Source organism: Periophthalmus magnuspinnatus, chromosome 13 (assembly GCF_009829125.3).
Source record: "Periophthalmus magnuspinnatus isolate fPerMag1 chromosome 13, fPerMag1.2.pri, whole genome shotgun sequence".
Classification (NCBI taxonomy): Eukaryota; Metazoa; Chordata; class Actinopteri; order Gobiiformes; family Gobiidae; genus Periophthalmus; species Periophthalmus magnuspinnatus.
The window spans coordinates 10,505,431-10,526,054 of NC_047138.1; the positions used below are offsets into that span (position 1 = coordinate 10,505,431).

A 20,624-nucleotide genomic window follows, 5' to 3' on the forward strand; every position below is an offset into this window, starting at 1 on the left:
ACCTTCCAGTGTTACAAATGCAAAAAAATAAACAGAAGATAACGAACACCATGCTATAATTTCTCAAACCATGCTCTATCCTGTGCAAATAGAAATATTACAACACATTTGCCTTATTTTAATTCATACATTTACAGATGCAGATGAGCCATCATTAAAAAACATTTCCATGAATAGCCTACCATGAACTTTTTGCGTTTTGGCTTTAGGCACAATGTCATTTGAGTCCATACCTCAGCAGGCTATACTGTACAAACGAGCGCTTAACATCCCCCCATAAAGAAAAAAAAGACTTGTAACAACAACAAATATTGTGCTATTGCTGCATATATTACTCAAGGGAAACGTGTCTCTGAACTGCTCACTCGAGAACATGTATCCGCACAAAACATTTATTTTCTTTTGAAGAGATTTTAGGGCATACAAAAATTGACAAATGGGATGAATGGTTTAAAAAAAAAAAAAAAAAAAAAAAAAAGGTATTTTTGTGGTCGCAAAAGTCACTAAAACTAAAAAAAATTGTTAAATGACAGCCACACAGAAAAAGCTTTTGTAATCCATTTCTTATTCATTGCAAATTATGCCATTAATGGCTTCTACAGCATAATCGGTTATAGAATATTAAGTTCTATAAATTGAGTTTGCTACAATTATGAACACCCATCTTAACAATTTGGTTAGTTCTCCTAAACTCATCAGGTATCTTCATCATCTACAACATGCCAAATCATTACAGTACCTGATAGCTCAAAGGCTTCCTTAACTGAGTTGGCAAAACTAAATAATATGATATCCTTTTTGGTTTTTATGTTTTTGATAAACTTATTGGTGAAGCACAGAAGCATTGCCTGGTTTACCCCCAGCGAGTGAACTACTATAGCATTTAAACAAAGAATAAAAATAATAGTCCATTATACAACTTTCAGTAGAAGTCCACAAAGATGACATAATGGACTTGTAACCATGTGAGGCAGAAATACAAACAAATAAAATCACCAAATAATAACTTTTTAAATTCACAAATCAGACAAACTGGCCACTCTCAGCCACTCTGCCCAAACTGAGAACTCTTTTTATGATTATCAAGCCATTGTGAGATCTGTTGTTTGAGTTCATCATTTGGCCTAATCTGGTCCATGGTGAGAGGACTTCTATTAAAGGGATCCGTCTGATCACTGTAAGTAATAAAAACATTATGTTTATATAAATATACATATACACATACCATAGAGGCTAATGACACATTTATGTAAAATACAACTAACAAACCTAAGAAGATGTCTTGCTATTGTAGAACGATCTACAGTGACATTAGATGAAGGGAGAATAACAGGATCTAACATCAGAGTGGACATGATTGGATCCAAAAACTCATCTGGGGCATCTGCATAGGTCTCCTCTTCTTGTTGTTGACGGTCAGCATGTGACTAAAACAGATTTGAGTTAATAAATATTACACCAAATTCTGAAAACTGCAGTACACAATTTGTTCCATAATGTACCTTTATTTTATCTGCCAAGAGTCCAAAAGCCACAATCATATTTCCTGGCTTGTTAATTTTCTTAAGTACTCTAACTGTCTGAGAGAAAAGAGTAGGGGAGTAAGACCGTCCATCTTTGGGTACTGAGGCACAGAAGTTCTCTTCATCACTGTACAAAAAAATAAAAATTAATATATGGGTTCAAGCAAAGACAATTTTCCTTGATACAGTCTATTTCTATTTACCCCAGATTTAAGTAGATGGTACAAATGTCGGAAACCAGTTGCTGTGGCTTAAAATCAAACTCACTGAAGTCTTTTACTTTAAGAGCACCCATTTTAGGACCCACCAGGTGCTGTAGGAAGTAGTTAAGCATAGAGATGATTCTCTCAGCCAAGAAGGGGTGCACAAAGATGCCCTTAATTTCTGAAGATGGGGGAAAAAAAAATACTTGTATGTGTGATGTATAATATCAACAAGAACATAATGAAGGCAAAACCTGAGGTAAGGAAGGCCAGTGTGCCAATTGTCTCATTTGACATTATGTTATGGAAACGTCCAAGTTGTCCAAACATCTGCAGACTTGATTCCTTCTCTCTCCGGGCATCAGGGGACAAACTGTCCCACTCGCCTCGATCTCGTTCCAATTGTAGAATCTTGATTTTGCTAAGATACTACAAAAAAAGTGGTATACAGTACACTTACTATCATTGGGATGGGAAGTAAAAAACTAAAAGTACTCTACCCAACACTGTTTAGTATCGAGAAAAAAAATAATGTGATCTAACCTGAATTGCCTCATCAAGCAAGTAGATGGCATCATTCATAAGCAAGTTAAGAAACCTGAGAAACAAAGGAGGATTCATGGCCTCCAGATTTTCAGATGCATAGTCTGCCAAATGCTGAAACACAAAAGTACTTAATTTAATATATGAATTGGTGTGTGTGTGATTCGGAAAATAGTGTTTTAATTTGCACTTTGACATTACCTTTATGCTTTCCCTATAGCCATCTTTGCTCCACATGTACTTGAGGATGGGGTACATAGGTCTTCGATAATTGAATTTCTGTTCAAACTGGTGAGGATCGCCTGAAAAACAAGAAATATAGTATACATAAGTGTAAAACGAATACAGAATTCTTCACGAGTGATTTTTCTTTTCTTCAGCGGAATTACCAGTAAATTCAATGTCTACAAACACAGTGATGAGTGCTTCTGCCAGCTGGGCTGCGTGTCGATAGGAGCAGAAGAGTCTTTCTCGCAAGAACACAATTGGCTGTGCAGCACCAGGAGCCAAAGGCTCCATATGAGGCATTACAGCCTCTAAAACCTCGGCAAGTTTTGCTCTTAAGTGTGGATTCTTCATCCTATAACAGTAGAGTAACATTGGAAAAAGTATGTACAAGAGGTGGATCTTAAGAAATCTATAGTGTTAGTATTAGGATGTACTGTACCTCTCTACATTACCCATGAAGACAGTAATGAAATTAAGAACCTCCTCCAGATTTTCAGATGTCTCTAAGACCTCATCTGCAAATCTACGCAGAAATATGAAAAAATCTCCCAAGTTCTCTGCAACGAATTCTAACACACAAAAGTAACATTAAATAAATAATAAATTACCAGTTTAAGGGACATAATGGAATGCCAGTAGTTATTATATGTGGCCTACCAGGGATATAGCACAGTGTGGAGTTGTGGAGGGTGGGAAGCGGAAAGCTGAGAGCTGCATGTTCAGGACCTGGGTTTCCTATTCCAAGCTGAACCAACAGAGAAGCTGTGGAGGCTTGAAGGTTAAGGCAGCATTGGAGCATGGCAGGTTGTGTAGTGGCAGCTTTGGTTGACAAATAAACAATCATAAGACGCTCAAACTGCTCTAGGAGCTGTTCCGACATAGGGTTGCCTGTGCGTTGGGCATCTTGCCACGTCACCTGGAGTCGATGGAGGGACTGGTTCATTTTTACCATCTGCTCATGAAGTCTGCACACAATTAAAAGATGGATACAGAACACGAGAGCTCCATTAATTTCAGGATCATCATACCAAATATGAACAATGAAACATAATAGTGCTGCTTATTTCAAACCTGTGAAAGCCCAGGTGCAATGTGAGTTGTGTAAGAATGAGGTTTTCTGTCAGCAGACTATATGACTGTGCTGGCTCCACCAGCTGCTGTGGAGGTGCAGGGATCAGACAGGTTTCCTTGTCAAGACCTAATGATAAAAAGAGAAAAAATGTATGCACTGAAAAAGATAATACTACATACAATCAAAGCCCATAACTATGTTTTTGATATACAAACCTCTTGCATGGACATTTCGATTGCAACGTTCTTCTTCACTCAGCTCTTTAAGAGCACAATAAGTTGGGTTGAAAGTCAGCAGTTTTGGTGACTGTGGCTTACAGAACGGTTGGCAAAGTTTCATCATTACTGCACCCAAGTTTAAGAAAAATGCATCTGAGGCATACATCTGAAAAAAGAGCTCTGGCATCTGATTGGCCCATATTTTTGCTCTTCCGGCATTGGCCTGAAGACAATTCCCCAACCAGGAGAGCAGCAAGTGGCGCGTCTCACCTGGTCGTTGGAGCAGATTTTTAAAAACTTGATGTAGTTTATCATAAAACTGTCCCATAAACTGCAAAATAAGAGGCATACAAAGTTAGACTGAGGAAAAAAAGGAGACTCTGATCTTGTTGAATCACACATACCTGATGTATATTTGCCTCTTGAACCTTGGTCTCCTGAGCACTGGAGCGAGATGGGTTGAGAAAATAACGGTGTCCTTCTACAACACCAGGAGTTTTTAGCAAGCAAGAAATATTAAGCACAGTTCCCAACAAGCTTTTTTGATACTGCAAACCATTAGCGGGATCTTTGGGTTGTATGTGTTCCACTAACACCTGTTACAATGTGCAATTGTTAGAAGTTAGAAATCGAAGAAATAGACAATACTGTTTTGTTAAATATTAACAAACTTAAACAATAATACCTTAGCAATGTCTTTATGGTGGCTAAAGTAAAGGAGCACATCCAAGTAAAAGTACAGTTGAGGCTGACACAAATCCAAGTCTTTAACCCGCCCTTGAAAGATATCCAATACTGGTACAATCACCTCTTCAAAGGTTCGAACTTCCTGATCAGACAGCAAACCTGCAAGAACTTCCTCCACAAACTCAACCACATCTTCTGGGTCTAAAAGATACAAGCCACAGAAATTAAGTTACCAACACAAAATTACAACAAGAAAAAAGAAGAAAATGTCAAGGAAAGGCAAACCTACGGGTTCCTCTGACACCATCCAGAAGCAGGTCTAATAACTGCTCATAGATATTCTGGCTCACATAAATCTCTGGGGTGAGCAGGACCGTCTTCATGTTAGAAACTGTGAGGTCCTTGCAGCGAACAGCAAATGACAGCAACTTTTCTGGAACCTTTTTTACCTGTGTGGCAAGACATTAAACAGAATTAGGGAATAAAAGACTAGCACACATGTTTCTTAAATAAACTAAACAATACATTAATCAGTCATTGTAATGTAATAGATTTTTTACACCTCTTCCTTGGCCCTCAGATAACAAGCAAAGAGGTATGGAATGGCACACTTTTCCCCCGCATCACGATCTGCAGACAGGTTGATGGTGCTGCATGAGGTCATATAGATGAGGTGATTTCCAGGCTCCAGCAACAGCAGACGGTTAAATAAAGCCTAAAGAAGAGACCAACACACAACATGCTCAGAAAATTAAAAGACAAACACACAAATCAAAATAATGAAATAATAAAATGACTGCTTAACTTTCTTTCCCAAAGATAATTACAATAACAGAATGAAAAGATGCCCTACTTGTTCTATGTTGTCCATATCCAGCCAGTCCTGTCCATCAAGGTCAGCAGCCATCTCCTCCAGGTAGACACAGCGTGCAGGTATACCATTTCCTCCTCTCAGACTTGGATCACCTATGAAAATAAACTATATTTTCAAAAATATTCAAGCAATAATAATGTACAAGCAGTTGTTAAAAATGTTAAAATCATGTAGGAAACAAGGGCAATGACATCATCATCTTTCTTGTATTGTATGACTCATATGTCTCTAATGTCTTGGAGCAAGAAATCTATTTACAGTTAGTGGGGTCTTACTTGGGTATGACTCATTACATACTTACTGGAATACAAGTCATCACTCTACGATACTATAAAGTGACAATGTCACCACAGTTTAAGTTTGAAATGCGTTCATGTCACAAAAACATTTCTACTCCTACTTTACATTGATAAATTACACTTTAAATCAAAAGTGTATCTTGTTTAAGTGAAAACAAAAGGACAGCCTTATCACAATAAAAAATTAATTATGCAAAAACAAAGTCATGAAGTCTGAGCTACAGTTGTCGAAAGAAGAACAAAAAAGAAGAGATGCCAAGATGCTAATCAATAAAAAAACTATGTACCAATTTGAGAAGGTAAACTGAAAAAAAAAATACATACACACGTGTGTATATATATATATATATATATATATATATATATATATATATATATATATATATATATATATATATATATAATATATATTATATATAGTCTGTCTTGATAACCACACTCTGAATATGTTAATTCTGTGTGATATAAATAAAACTATCTATTTTCTTTCTCATTTCTTCTTTACTTACTGTTATCCAATGTAATGAGAAATATCCTTTGAATCATGTGATTGACATTAAGCTGTTCGCAAAGTTCTTGACGAGACCTAAAAGAGCGGCTGATCTCTGCCACTGAGTCATTTTCATCAACACTGTCTGACACAGAGTTCTCAGATTCAGACTGGCTTTCTCCGGAGTCTTCCACTGCAACAGATGACAGTAAAGGTGTACATTTTTTTCTTTAATCGTGTGAAACACTCAATGAGACATTTGACAGTAGCATTTCTTATTAATTATGATTACTTAATAGCACACTTTATTATACGCACAAGTTGGTTCTGAAGATTGTGGAGGAGATTTCTGGCCAGATGCAAACTGTTTGGCATCAGCCAGTGAACTAAAGAGGGCAGCAAATGGGTTACAGGAGATGTTCTGGTTGTTATTACCCTGGTCAGTCATGTCATTAGGGCTTTACACTCAATCCATTCAGGCTCCTGTTGTTAAGACAGAGTCATAACACCATGAAAACGTCATCTTATCCTCAGTCATTTCAAATAGTTAAACTTTATATACAAAAAGTACAAAGCTGTTCGTAAGTATTGATTGTGTAATGGCAGACATATCACTTACCAACAAAGTATAAACATTTTAATATTACTAACAGTTGTATAGCTGCTTGTAGTCTCACCACAATAAGTTTTACAAAGCCCAGTATAAAGTCAACTTGGTTTCCAGCTTAGCCAAAGCTTGTTAGCTGTCATATGTTAGCTCTAGCTAACAGAGCCCTTACTTGCACCACAGCACTGTTACAACTGGGATTTTACATGGATATGGACAATCTGTATAATCTCTGTAATCTCAATGTATACAATGGAATACTAAATATATAAAAACGTCGTACCTGTTGAAAACTATGTACCTAAAGTGCCTTGAACGAAACGAGTGTCAGCGATTTCTCAGTAAATAAACTTGCAAACGTCATCCACATGCGCCAGTCAGCTTTTCATCACGCATAGATGTCACACTCATTAAAAATAAACCAAACAACAAAACAATGCCCTAAAACATAACACATATGGCCTCAACGCTTTTAAATTAAGAACCAAATACAGATAAAAACAACTTCCCGAAAACTGTGTAAATCCGGTTTTATACAGTAGCGCCAGCAGAGGGCAGCAAGAGCTTTATTTAGACCCATTTTAACCATAAACAGCCTCATGTTTGCATATTTCAACAGCCAGAGAAGATGGTTTTAAATCAAGCCTTTTATGGCAGCATGGCCTAGGCTACATGGTTTAATTGGCTATAAAGCACTTTTATTTCTAAGAATGTTAACTCCATATTTTTTTTCTACGTCTTATAAAGTGATGTCATGTAAATCCAGGTTTTGTCACACAATACTCTACTAGGTGGAACTTTGTGTTTATTCTCGAGAACCATTGATCTATTCACGATGAAGTCATGCGTTTATGAAATTCTTTAAATGCAGTAAATAAGGTGGGTATAATGGTGTAATTTAGTGCAGAAACAAACCCAGGGGCACCGACCATTCTGTAGCCTAGATAAAAATGGCTTGAAGGAAATTAATACGATCTTGAAGTAACAAGACAACGGGTGTTGTTTATTCTTTAATCATGTTTTACAAAGTCTTGCTTCATTATCTATTATTCTGTTAGTTACTAGAACAAAGGTTTTCACTGTACTTTTCAACTCTACTTTTACAACAGATAAACATAAATGCTTACAATTATAAAATTATCATGATCAGTTTTATCAAATAAGGCACAATATTTACACTTGCATAGTTCCATGTAATATGGAACTTATTGCTTTCTAGGCATCACAGTATTAGGAGAAGGCTTTAACCTCAATTGAAATGGGTATTAAAAGTGCTTGTATAACAAGTCTTTGTCCATAATGGCTTGAATATGGCCACTTGTCAGTTCTTCAGAGTTCAAGGTACTCTTTACCAAACGGAGAGAAGAGCTAAGACACCTGTCCATTACTTGCCATACTGGGCCCCCTTCCCCCGTCTTAACCAGTCTCTCCAGGGAGATTGAGCCTTGTGTCCATTGGAGTCTGGACTCCAAGTGGAGTTAGAGATCCTGTTTGGTCGACGGAAAAACGACAATCCGTTAGAAGTAGTCTTATTCTGAACTTGCTCCGACTGCTGCTGGGACTTGAGCTGCTGGTTCAGGATGATCTGGATGTCGTCCTGATGATGAGAAAAATGATTTAGCCCGACTAAAACATTCAATATAGTCAAAATATGGTAATTCACACTGTGATGGACAAGCCACCAAAAATTATACTGTATGAACCTACCTGCCAGGCCTCCAGCTCTTGTGACAGTTCAAGCTTCCGTTGGATTGCTTCAAGTAACTGGTTGTTTAGACACATCATATCATTTTTACTTCTCACCAACTCAGCCTCCATCATGTTTTTCCTTTAAAATGAAAGACTTGATTTATTGCCTTGGATAATGCATAATTGTTCTTTAACAAAACTAGCCTATACTCACCTGGCGATGGCTTCATCACGGTCTTTGATGGCCTGTTGAACCAAATTGGCCTGGGACTGTATACACTGCAACTTTTGCATTAATTCAGCATTTTCATTCTGCAGCTGAATATTCTTGAACAGTCAAAAGAATAAATGTGAATATGTTGCGGAGAAAATAATAGGTCATTGAATATTTCATTATGAATCATTGGGTCTACAAGAGCACCACACCCCACCTAAAAGATATCCTCTTACCTGATCTCTCAGCTTCTCTGCCGCATTTTGACTCTCACACGCCTGTCCAACAAAAGGTTGATTTAGCCCCTGGGACATGAACAGAGAGATCAGGTGTCAGTAGAGGTTTGGATAAAAAAGTCTGTTGTTGGTGTACTTTTTCCCAGTGTAGGGGAGGAAGGGGATTGTAATAATATGTTGTTACAGAAACACAGAGGCTGTTGGTATTAGCGCACAGCAGATGTCATGTTCTACTAGTGCACAGACTTATTAATATTGGATTAACCTGGCATATAATGTTTTGCTGAATGCACCCATTCACTTTCTTAAGAGTGGAAGTGTTGTTTTGTCAAGTAACAATATAAAAGACACCTACAATAACCATTAAAGTGTAACATGAACAACATAACATTCTGAAGGTATCATTTGTGATTTTTTTTTTCTTTTGGATATTTCCTACAAAACATTCAATTTATTAAATCAACAAGGAAATGATCTCAGAGTATGGTATCATCATATTCTAGAATTAAATGTATTTCTGCACAGGTGGAAGGTACATACACTATCTGGCCAAAAAAAAAGTCACCACCAAAAAAAAAGGTCACACACTTGAATATTTGGAGCACCTTTAGCTTTGATTATGTCACACATTCGCTGCGGCATTGTTTCGATAAGCTTCTGTAATGCCACAACATTTATTTCCATCCAGTGTTGCATTCATTTTTCACCAAGATCTTGCATTGATGATGGTAGGAGTCTGACCGCTGCGCAAAGCCTTCTCCAGCACATCCCAAAGATTCTCAAAGGGGTTAAGGTCTGGACTCTGTGGTGGACAATCCATGTGTGAAAATGATGTCTCATGCTCCCTGAACCACTCTTTCACAGTTTGAGCCCGATGAATCCTGGCATTGTCATCTTGGATTATGCCGTGCCATCAGGGAAGAAAAACTCCATTGATGGAATAACCTGGTCATTCAGTATATTCAGGTAGTCAGCTGACCTCATTCTTTGACCGCAGACTGTTGCTGAACCTAGATCTGACCAGTTGCAGCAACCCCAGATTATAGCACTACCCCCATCCAGGTGGCAACTTTTTTTTTTTTTTTGGCCAGGCAGTGCATTAGCTCTTATTTAATGTATGTTAATCTTACCTGAGTGCCACATGTTTGTGCTAAGGTTTGGGCCACTGCTTTTAACTGATGCAGAGTTGTTTGCAATTCACTAGGTTGATTTGAAAACTCTTGCTTCATTATTATACATATACATATATTTTGTAAAGGGGTGACCTTGAAAAACAGTGGCTGTAACAAACAGGATATGTAGAGAATGACTCATGAGAACACTTTTTCCTGCTGGAGCAGAACAATAACAGTGACACGGAGAGAGAACAGAATAAGAGGTATGGCTGTCGTAACTTTTATAGCCATAATGCAAAGCCCATCGAACCAACAGCACAAGTTATCTATTGTTTTTATCAGGTTCATAATGTGGACTTTCACTGTGTGTTTTTGCAGGGTCATGGCAACAAAATCGCAGCAAAGCTTGTTACAAATTAGAGATTAAAATAGTAAACAGAGCTTTTGCGTTATAAAAGCAAGTGTGAGAAGAATTAACAGCTGTAACCTTTTTATGCATTTAAAATATGGGCATTAAGTAATATAAAGTACATGAAGGACAAGCTATACCTCTTCTCTGTCCACTCCCAGGTTAGCTGTGATGAGGCTGCTCTCCAGTTCAGACAGCAGAGAGGCGTCTCCCTGGCTCTTGGCTTCTTGCAATGACACCTCTTCTTGAAGCTCTTCTACCTGAGCCTGCAGCTGATGTGAGTGACCTCGAACAGCTTCCACCTCCTCCCAAGCCTCCGCCAACTGAAAACAGAGGACAGACTTTAGACCAAACCTATGCAAGTTAAAACAGGGCTAGGATGTAGTAATAGATTACAGCAGCCTATATTTAATAGAAATGGCTTATGAGCATTTGTCAGATTAGATAAATACATTTATGAAACATTGAACATTGTCCCCTTTCATATAAAACACATAAACGCCAGAATCAGAATGCCAATAGGCTATTTTTTACAACTGCTTTAGACCGGAACCACAAATGTCACAATTTAATTATCTTGGTGTATACAGACACCGGATAATTTACATATTGAATGACTTTTTCGTAGGTTTTAGCTTCCTCTTATATGTTCCTGTTTGAGGACTTTTCCCTATCAAAAAGTTACAATATATTGTTTGAATTGTTAATTCCTATGGCAACGGTTCTACTTTTTATTCTGAGACACACATGAATACAAATGTATGGCAAATGCATTGTAAATATAGAGATATAAATGAAGTTAAGTAACAGTCATGTATGTTTTTTTATTTTGTTTTTTACAAAAAACAATATTCCCGCTAAGTACTTTGTGTAAGACAATGCATGGATTACAAAATCAGTCTGTGATACATGGTAAAAGTGGACAGAAAATCCAGAAATGCTAGATTGTAGCTCAACGAGAAACTACAACATACGGGTGGAATCCAGATTTGCAACTGAAAGCCACAATGATGGGCTGAGCGGATTGTTCAGTGTAGCTTTTCAGGCTCCCAACCGAAACCCTGTCTGTCCGTCTGCTATTCATACTTCAGCTGTTTGTTCTGTGTTACCAGACACTAGTTACCAATGCAGGCAAGGAGAGATACTCTAAAGCAGTTTAACAATGTCCATTTATGTAGTTCAAGACTTATGAATCAGTTAAATTAAGTAAATGAATTAGTATATAGTGTTCAGGTTTTGCTTCAGTAGAGAATGTATTGACTCCAACCAGGCCTCAGTTTGTATTAGTACTTTTTGTTTTTTCTGCTCTTTTTACTACATCATACTTGTATTATTTTCTGACTTTTAGGCTTTTGTATTTTACCTGCTGGCTTTGCTGCTGGTTCAGTTGTTCTTGAAGTGATAAACGTGCATTTAAAGATGCCAAAGTGGTTCTTAGCTCTGCATTTTCATGACACACATTCTCCAAACGTTCTTCAAGAGTTTGTTCTTTCTGTGTAAGTCGTAATACCTAGAAAAGCAAATGTTATTTTACAAATAATAAAACAAGGCACAACAGAGCTAAAATAGACACAAAAATACAAAATACAAAAAGTAGGGCAACAGTTCCATTCAACAAGCAACAATCTGACACATTCGGCATATATTTTACTGCGTGCAAGCCTTGCAGTTGCTATGTGATTGGAAAAAATAAAATTAGTATCCTCTCTTAAAATGAAAAAGAAGAAAAAAAACATTTAAAAAGAATAAGTAAGAAAAAAACAACAATTAATAATTCTGTGTTTGTTGACATACCATAATTTATGACGTTATTTATCAGATTAGCACTTTCACACTTGTTTTGATTTATCTGATACTTCATTAAATATTAGAATAATTAGAAGATCAGTTTGAAAGGGACACAAGGAGTCTTCATGTATTATCACAAGTCGTACCTGTTCTTTCATAGCACTGATTAGCTCCTCGTCTTGCTGCCGGTTTTGACTGGTTTTCTGTTGGAGCTCTTGTTTCAAAGCTTGCAGTTCACTGGACATGACTCTCTCTACCTCCATTGCCTGAAATTGAATACAAGAATGTTATGTTAGATATTGTCCGGAAAAGTACACTCTTATGTGACATGCACAGATAAGATGATAAATAGTCACTCTTCCCGGGGGGTAGCTATAATAATATGGCATATGATTAGTCATAAAGTCCCCGAACAAAAGCCAGATGGTGGAAAAGTATTGCCCAAAGAAGAGATTTGAAGGTGAAATCTATATATTGAGACAGATGGGACCACAAAGTATAAGTAAGGATGTGGGGAAACATGCTTGTGCTACTGTGCTTGGTCCATTGTACTCAAACTATTCACTTGCCAATCTCTTTACCCCACTGAACCTTACTCAGCACTTCTATCGCAGTTCTATCATAAGATATAGAATCAAAAGCCCAAAGGCAGATGGGAACACATGGCATCTCACTTTGTAACATCATCATCATCATCATGTCGCATTGGACGCAGTGCAAACTTGAACCAGAAGTGCGTGTGTGTTTGAAGAGGGTGAGAAGGGAGGGAGACGGGAGAAGCCTGTCTTTGGGAGTGACGTGATAGAAGGGAGCGTGAATAGACAAATACAAAACCTCTAGACATGAGGTGGCCATTAATGTTGGTTAGACTCAACAACACAGTCTGTTCTTTACAATAGGGGCTTGAAACGGGCAAGGACAGTGGACAAAGATACATTACACCCCACACGCCCCCCCACTTCACAATAAGGGAACAGCTGACAACCCCAGCCACAGCCTTAGCCCTGAGGGAGCAAGCAAAAAGGACGCTGGCTCTCCCAAGGGATTATGGGATTTTGGGGTAAAGGGGTACAGCATCAAAGGAAAGAGCTAAAGATTTATATCACTAAGCTTAATGTATATTGTGTTGTTCTTTTTGAATGCAAGCGGTGTGATGCTGTCAGGGAGCAGAGGTCAATCTGGCTTGAGTCCATTTCATTGGCTCATTTGAAGAATAACAGAGGAGGAGTTTAGGAAATGTATTCGTCAGTTGCATTTGAGGCTTATTTGAATATTAATTAAAAAGGTATAGGGCAAACAATGCAATGTTACTATAAAAATTGTAGTTGAACTTTTAACTATCTAACCATTAAAACGTAATTTTAAAAGTGACTCATTTCATATATTTTTTTAAAATAGCATCAGCAAGTCACACTTAGGCCTGTCATGACAAATACTATATTGACTCATCGTTCAATATATAATACAAAGAACAATCATTTTTCGGAGCTCAATATTTATGGTGGTACTTTTTATTGTACCAATGGGAAAATGTTGGTTATTTTTCTGTATTATGATGAGATTTGAGCAGTAGAGGGTTCAATAATGAACTTCTATGAACTTCATTATAGATACAAATTAACTACTTAATAATTTTTGGGGATAATTCTGCTTCATGGTGTGGTTTCAGTATTATTGTTTATCGTTTATATTTACTTCAGCAATATTTCGCATTTCAAAATTTCTTATTGTGACAGACCTAGTCATACTATTTTAAGGTCCAAATGCTTCCTCAATATCACATGCCAGTAATTCAAAAAACCTGTTACCTAGCCAATGTCAAAAGCAGAAATGACAGATTAACTAGATAAACAAACACAACACATCACTAATTACAGTAAATCTAATTCTATCAGTAGTTAAATGCAAATAAAAATAATTACCTACATCTCACATACACTCTATGATCATACCAAGCATAGTTTTTGATAATTAATAAAACTATTGCATAAGTTGAGAAGTAAAGGGCAAAAAGCTGAATATAGTTTTGTAAGGATTAATCCATCATATAGTTACAACCTCAGCTAAAACTAAAGTATAACAAACCCCCTATTTCCTCCCTTGTATTTTATCTAAATTGTTCCTTTCCTGAGTGTAAGGGAGTGTCTTCCACTGGGCTCCTGTAGGGTGCCAGCTGAAGCTAGAGACGTTTAAAACAGCTTATTCTGTGGACCTTGAACTCTTGGAAGGCAGTTATTATTGTCCAGGTTAAATTAACTTTACACACTCAAATGGTTATATTAAAAGTTATATTAAGAATTGTTTCACAGTAAGAATGCATATTTATCATTGAGAAATAAACTTACCTGCAACTGAATAAATGAAAGATAGTTTAATGCTATACTGTGGGACATTTTAGGCAAAGCAATAACATCTTCATGAAAACAAACAGGTGGCTGACCCCACACCAGAAAATTTGCTAAATCAGCATTCAGAGGTGTCATGGTTGGAAAACTACCCAAGGTTAGGTGAGTCAAAGGCAGCTGGTGTGATAACAGATTGTAAAAATGTGTCTGTTCTCAGAGTAGGACACTCGTCATAAATAAATCTATCACTTACACATGCGCTGATAAAGCTATTTTATCCATTATGTCATCAGACGTAAGCATTTTGTTAAAATGTAACTATAAGTCACTGAAATGTCTTTAATGATTCATTACGTCCTGAGGAAAATACAGAGTGATCTCAAAACATTTTCCAAAGCAATGCTGGACTTGGACCAAGGAGTGGACTGTTTTGTGGTTCATTGTGGCAGGATATATAAAAATGTAAAGGGTAGTCCATTTGGTCATGTTTTGCATAACCGTAGCATAAATAAGTAGCCTCGGGTCTTCTAGCACTTTGTTTCTCAGTATTACTCAATCTGTGACGCTTGATATTTGAGATGGGGCATTAAGATTTAGGTTATGGATTGGGTGACAGCTAGTCTCTCAGTTCTCCTGCTTTGGCATTTGTTACACAGCATCTCAGTTACCTCAAACAATCCAGACCAGTGTGTCTCATGCAGTTAGATTTACATAGGTAGAATAGGCACTCACTGCATTGAGCTGGTCCTTGAGGCGCTGTATGTCCTCTCCGTGTTCCATCTCAGCTCGGGTTTTGTTGCGTTCGGCCTCGTTAAGGGCCAAGGTGAGGTGTTCCACGCGGGCACTCAGCTCCCTAGCATCTCGCTCCAGGTCACCCACTTGGCTCTCCCACTGGGACCGGCACCCCTCCAGCTTTACCTGCAGTTCATGCCTTTTCTGTTCCAGCTCCTGCAATACATTGGACATTCAATTTTGTTATTTAACATCTGAATTTGGGATGACAATACAAAACAGCTACCTCTTTGGACTTGTTGCTTCCCTCTGTTACTTTCATACATTTGATCTAATGACTTGTTTGACTGAAGCCTGCCTTGCATACTGAAAATAACTAAAGAATGACCTCAGATTCTAGACAATGGTGACATTTGTTTGCACTGGATACAAGATTGTTTTGCTCAGTGTGAATATTGAAATAGTAATATGAATAAATATGAAGAGAGGTGGGCTATTAGACCTATTATAATTATTCTGATGAATATGTTCTGATGAATTGGAGTATTTTGCACACATTGGAGATCAAATTGAAGCCTCATAACTTTAGACTTGCATATATAGGCTAATCTTGCAGCCTATGGAGTAAGAGGGAAAAAAGAATGATAAAGAGGAAAGAGGCTTGTGTAATGGTTTCTATATTTCATAATTAGTCTAAATTAACCAAATATTTTTCGAACCACCGCCCAATTAAAATGCCTTGCAAATTAATCTAAGTACAAGACGCACAGTTACTCACATGATAACCTTCAAGTACAGCTTACGTAGCCTATGGTCAATCATTCATAGAAGCTAGTATCAAATATGTTTTACCTCAAGTTTGTCAGCGTATCGCTCATGAAGTTGTTCACTCTGTTCTTTCAACTGTTGGTTTTCCAGGAGCAGTGCGTTTCCAAGCTGGGCTGCCAAAATAACCTCTTCCTCCTTTTGTTTGAGAGCGGCCACAAGTTCACTGGGGTCCTGGTAATCTGTAATTTCCTCCGCCCCATAATCGTAGTAGAAGTCCTCCTCCTCCAAATCCATATTCTTGGATTTGAAACTCAGTTCATTCAATATATCCATTTCAAATAGATTAAAGAGAGTTTGTCTGACGGGATACAAAGTGAAAAGCGCCCTTACGCACTGGCACAGTAGTGTACCCCACAGTGCGCATTCATGACACCTGCCGCCGCTCGTTCTGTTTGGAGGTGAGTGAATGGAGCAGAAGCTTGTCCCACAAACCCTTCCCTCCTCCCTATCCGTCAGCCGCAGATGACACGCTGCTGTGTCCAGGGGGCGTTACCTGCAGTCACCTGAGCAACAGTAACCATCCCACTTGCAACAATGGACACCTGCCACAGGTTTGAAGGAGCACATATGGGCCTTTAGAAGTAGCTGTATATACATATGCATCTGGTCCAGGGCTAATTAAAATGTCACTTTTTATACTTTATTACAGATGACAAATTGACAAAATGCAATTAAGGCTTAGGTCTAAACAGCACATACTTTTTCTATTCATCCATGCATGAAATGTGTTTTCAATAACAAAAACTTGGAAAAAAAACAAAAACATCAAACAGACACTTCATGAGAGGCAACTAAAGCGCAATCACAAGTACAAGTATTTTCTTGCTCTTCTTCATTTTACCTTGTTTCCTTGTGGAGAGGTCAGTCATTAATCATTTTTAAATTCCCTTTGATCAGTTTGTTGCAGGGTGCCACAACAAACGTCCTAATGTCCAACAAGTGCAAATCAGGCTGCTGCAGAGGAGGGGGGTCTGGGACTTTGTTTATGGCTTGCCAAAGGTCATAGGTCAAAACCCTTGAGGCAGATGAAGCGGCCCCAGTGTCAGGGGAATAAAAGATGAGGCATCCTGACGCATGGCACTGCATTGTGAAAGGAGGGGGGCACAGTGGGGCACAGTTTTTTTGTTTTTGTACATATGGCCTTAGAAGATAAAAGGCAAAGATGGCATGGATGGTAGTACATTGTGTGTTTTCCACTCTTTCACTGCTGCTAATGATGTAGATAACTGCCATACCTTCTCTAATTGAACCATAGATGTAAACAGACACCCAAAATATGGCACAAGTCATATGAAACATTTGTTATAACAGAAGGGTTTTTTGGTGAATTTCAGCAGCTGGTGTTGCTAAAAGAAGGTAACAATGTAACCCCCCAAAAAGAAACTCTTCTTATAGTGGACATGTTTTACTTTTGATTGTAGTATCTCTAGGTCTATATTGAACCTACTGAGGCAATGAATCTAAAGAGGTACCATATAGTCCAAGGCCTTCAGAATAGCACCTCCATACATGCCATTGTCAGAATGTTTGAGGTGTCTCTCAGCCCTGTCTCAAGAGTAGATAAGATCCATTCCAGGAGGCAGGCTGTTCTTCTGGTCAAGCAGGGCGCTCTAACTCCAACAGGACAGGTGTATCTGCTCTAGTGCAAAGAAAAGCAGGTCAGCAGAAAAGTACTGTCAGATCTATACAAAATGCTACAGCTGACCAATCCTCACTTCATCATATTCATGTAATGGGGGCCTTGAAGATAAAACTTAACTGCCTGCATCTCACTGACTTAGAGGACATCACGACTCGGGCAACAGTAGCTCAGTTGGTAGAGTGTCCTCTGATCTGAAGGCAGTTCGAATATACATAAAACGTCACTGGTCGAGCGGTCAGATCCACTGATCCAAGGTGGGCGGTGCGATTCTAGCTTTCAGAGATGAATGCTGTTGTTGTGTCCCTGTGCAAGAAACTTAATCCACCTGGCCCCTAGGTGTGTGCGTGTACACTGGTGTATGAATGTGTGTGAATGGGTGAGTGGTTCCTTGGTGTAAAGTGTGACCATTTATATTAGGCCAATGATATATTATAGGCTACAGGTGGGGAGGTGGCAGCTAAAATGAATGGGATTTCTCACAGATTTTTATTTTAATATTCTTCAGTCTAGTCTAGAAGTCATTATTACAAATGATCAGAGTCAATATTTGTGAATTTGTCTTTCAGATATTGCTTATCAGAATTAGAATGGGAAAACTGGCTCTTGCCCATTGCAATACAAAGCAATATTTGATTTGAATACATTAAGGCCTATGGTTAAAGGCAAGGCAAGGCAAGTTTATTTGTATAGCACAATTCGTACACAAGGTAATTCAAAGTGCTTTACAGAATAAGAAAGAGAAGATAAACAGTTTATACAATTTGAACAACAAATTCTACGAACCCTTCCTTCTATAGATCAAATCAAAAATTACTATTGAAAAGAAGTAAACGGTAATATTGCCATCTTGTGGTGAACGAGAGCTTATACACAACTACGCGGAACAGCAAATGTTAACTCCGGCCAGTAGATGGCGATATACGACGATAGATCCATCAGGAGACTAGGAAGAGGACGCACAAACAACCTACATCTGTTAATGAAAAGACTATTTAAAGTCTAACTAGGCCTATATAACAATGCACAGGGCCATCGGAACAGTTTCTGCAATTAAATCTTTAGGGTATGTGTCTCTCATGTCTTTGTTTTACACAAGTAGCAACTCGCAAACGCGCTTTTGCCTGACTTTGAATCACAAAAACATTTAGCCTGTTATAGACATACATACGTGATTAACAATAGCAATGATAACAACTCACAACTTTTCCTGCTCAGGTACCCAGGCCCGGCCTGTGTCAGGAGGTGCGAATGTGATGAACTTCCCTGTCCATTGCTCACCTGGCTGTGTGCGCAGCTCAAAATGCAGTGCCCTGAGCTTAAAGGTAGGCTGTATTGTATGTGGCACTTTTAAAACGTATTAGATTTTAAACTTTGAGTCACTGATTCAGGAGGAGGGAGTGACTTACTATTGGCTAAAGAGCTCAAAAATATGCTGCTGGAAATGTCTTCTCCTCTGACCTTTGAAGTTTCGGACCCATCTACGCTTGATAAAATTACCGGTGAGAAATTGCCTTTTAGAGAAATCAAATACGTGACTCTTAAGTAGCCTGCATTAAAAATTTGAATAAGTGCTCATTATAAGTTTGTTTGTTAGATTACTTTATATCAGAACTGCAAGCCGCTATCATCAACAAGCACAAGGACATTAGTTCTGATGAAAAAGGAGGAGAGGAAGATCCAAAAGAGCAAAGGTGTGTTAGCTTGAATGCTGAGGAGAGCTGTCAAGAAAATGAAGATTCCGCTGCCAGTAAGCAAGCTGAGTGGATGCTGATTCTCAAAACCCTTAACATGGATGCAAATTCATGTGTTACAGATGTTTTGAATGAGGTGAGTTGTTATTGTGCATCTGTATAAACTGATTAAATGTATTGTGCAAAAAGGCACTTAAATGTGGTTGTGTTTCCAGGTGGAGTCAAGGATGACAAACCTACCATCTGATGCCATCAGCCCTCTTCTAAAGACCAGTCCTAATCCAGAGCAGTGGGTACGTTTACTTTTACTTACTACACTGTATGTGGCAGATATTTAGAATAATGGCATATTATTTGTGGAACAATTCTGAACTATTTTTATTTCTTTAGGTCAAACTTAAAAAACTAAATGAAGTTTTGTCTAAAGATTATAAGTGTCGGAAGCAAATGATGATCAAACGCTTTCAAGTAACACTTGAATCATTTACATGGGGAGACATTAAAATGGTAAGATCAAACTGCAAAAAGTGACTTTATCTGAGATTATTCATCTGTTTACCTAGAGCTCTAGAACAAAGTATTAAAAAACATTGTATTTGTGTTATTGTGGAAGTAAGCTAAAACTAAACAGCATAGTGTTGATTGTCTGAAGATTAATTGGGCTCCATTTTCTGTTTGCTTATAGGAAAAAAGTAAAGTCCTAGACACAATTCCTCAGATTGCTTTGCTTGAGGGCCCTTCTGACGTCTCTCTGCATCATGTTCTTGCTGCCAGAGTGAATCTGTCTTGTAATGAACCAATTCGCCCAGGGAATACAACTTCAGTTTACAAAGTATGTTTTTCCAATTACCTTTTTTGGTTTTATTATGACTTACAGTGACTGTTGCTTTTTATTGTCATTAGGTGAAGATGGGAGCGGTCCCAGATCGTGGAGGCAGACCCGGAGAAATAGAGCCACCAATGCCATCATGGGAAGATCGGAAATCAGGACACAGATCAGGACGAGGAGGTGGAAACCAGAAATGGCGCAAATTTGCAGACAAAAAAAAGAAAAAACGTTGATTTAACATAATTATTAAAAAGGGACACTAGAATGTTTATTTCTTGATGTATGTGGGGCATACATAGATTATTATGGAAGGTATAATATACATATATTTTTTATGTATTTAATTTTTATTAAATTAAGTT

At 38.0% G+C, this 20,624-nt stretch overlaps 3 protein-coding genes across 3 annotated transcripts; 1 reads left to right on the plus strand and 2 right to left on the minus strand.

The window, feature by feature from the left end:
• Window positions 1–136: 136 nt before the first annotated feature.
• Window positions 137–7,115, minus strand: ube4a (ubiquitination factor E4A (UFD2 homolog, yeast)). The gene is made up of 20 exons (XM_033976728.2): window positions 7,028–7,115; window positions 6,456–6,620; window positions 6,157–6,330; window positions 5,328–5,440; window positions 5,037–5,189; window positions 4,764–4,923; window positions 4,473–4,675; window positions 4,192–4,383; window positions 3,785–4,118; window positions 3,569–3,695; window positions 3,155–3,462; window positions 2,937–3,066; window positions 2,659–2,849; window positions 2,471–2,571; window positions 2,270–2,383; window positions 1,981–2,155; window positions 1,727–1,907; window positions 1,503–1,650; window positions 1,270–1,427; window positions 137–1,175 (listed from the first exon to the last, which is right to left on the minus strand). Exons 2-20 carry the CDS (start codon window positions 6,583–6,585, stop codon window positions 1,043–1,045), a joined length of 3,225 nt encoding a protein of 1,074 aa, XP_033832619.1. The 5' UTR covers window positions 6,586–6,620; window positions 7,028–7,115; the 3' UTR covers window positions 137–1,042.
• An 899-nt stretch (window positions 7,116–8,014) lies between these two features.
• On the minus strand, window positions 8,015–19,035 carry si:ch211-235m3.5 (BICD family-like cargo adapter 1). Its single transcript, XM_055226203.1, has 10 exons — window positions 18,942–19,035; window positions 16,125–17,739; window positions 15,273–15,488; window positions 12,342–12,461; window positions 11,771–11,917; window positions 10,548–10,730; window positions 8,884–8,952; window positions 8,648–8,760; window positions 8,452–8,572; window positions 8,015–8,341 (listed from the first exon to the last, which is right to left on the minus strand). Exons 2-10 carry the CDS (start codon window positions 16,371–16,373, stop codon window positions 8,129–8,131), a joined length of 1,431 nt encoding a protein of 476 aa, XP_055082178.1. The 5' UTR covers window positions 16,374–17,739; window positions 18,942–19,035; the 3' UTR covers window positions 8,015–8,128.
• im:7138535 (uncharacterized protein LOC797998 homolog) lies at window positions 18,665–20,527 on the plus strand. Its single transcript, XM_033976527.2, has 8 exons — window positions 18,665–18,805; window positions 18,958–19,064; window positions 19,131–19,241; window positions 19,337–19,569; window positions 19,649–19,726; window positions 19,824–19,940; window positions 20,119–20,265; window positions 20,337–20,527. The coding sequence occupies exons 1-8, from the start codon at window positions 18,762–18,764 to the stop codon at window positions 20,493–20,495; spliced, it is 996 nt and encodes a 331-aa protein (XP_033832418.1). The 5' UTR covers window positions 18,665–18,761; the 3' UTR covers window positions 20,496–20,527.
• The last annotated feature ends 97 nt before the right edge of the window (window positions 20,528–20,624 follow it).

Coding starts and splice junctions, on each gene's coding strand:
- ube4a (XM_033976728.2), bottom strand. CDS start 6,585: ATGACTGACCAGGGTAATAACAACCAGAACATCTCCTGTAACCCATTT. Junction 3,696..3,784: donor TCGAAATGTCCATGCAAGAG/GTTTGTATATCA, acceptor TTTTATCATTAG/GTCTTGACAAGGAAACCTGT. Junction 1,651..1,726: donor ACCATCTACTTAAATCTGGG/GTAAATAGAAAT, acceptor TTTTTTGTACAG/TGATGAAGAGAACTTCTGTG.
- si:ch211-235m3.5 (XM_055226203.1), bottom strand. CDS start 16,373: ATGGATATATTGAATGAACTGAGTTTCAAATCCAAGAATATGGATTTG. Junction 10,731..11,770: donor ACCAGCAGCAAAGCCAGCAG/GTAAAATACAAA, acceptor CTCTGTTTTCAG/TTGGCGGAGGCTTGGGAGGA. Junction 8,761..8,883: donor CAGAGAAGCTGAGAGATCAG/GTAAGAGGATAT, acceptor TGACTGTTCAAG/AATATTCAGCTGCAGAATGA.
- im:7138535 (XM_033976527.2), top strand. CDS start 18,762: ATGCACAGGGCCATCGGAACAGTTTCTGCAATTAAATCTTTAGG. Junction 18,806..18,957: donor TCTGCAATTAAATCTTTAGG/GTATGTGTCTCT, acceptor TTTCCTGCTCAG/GTACCCAGGCCCGGCCTGTG. Junction 19,941..20,118: donor CATGGGGAGACATTAAAATG/GTAAGATCAAAC, acceptor GTTTGCTTATAG/GAAAAAAGTAAAGTCCTAGA.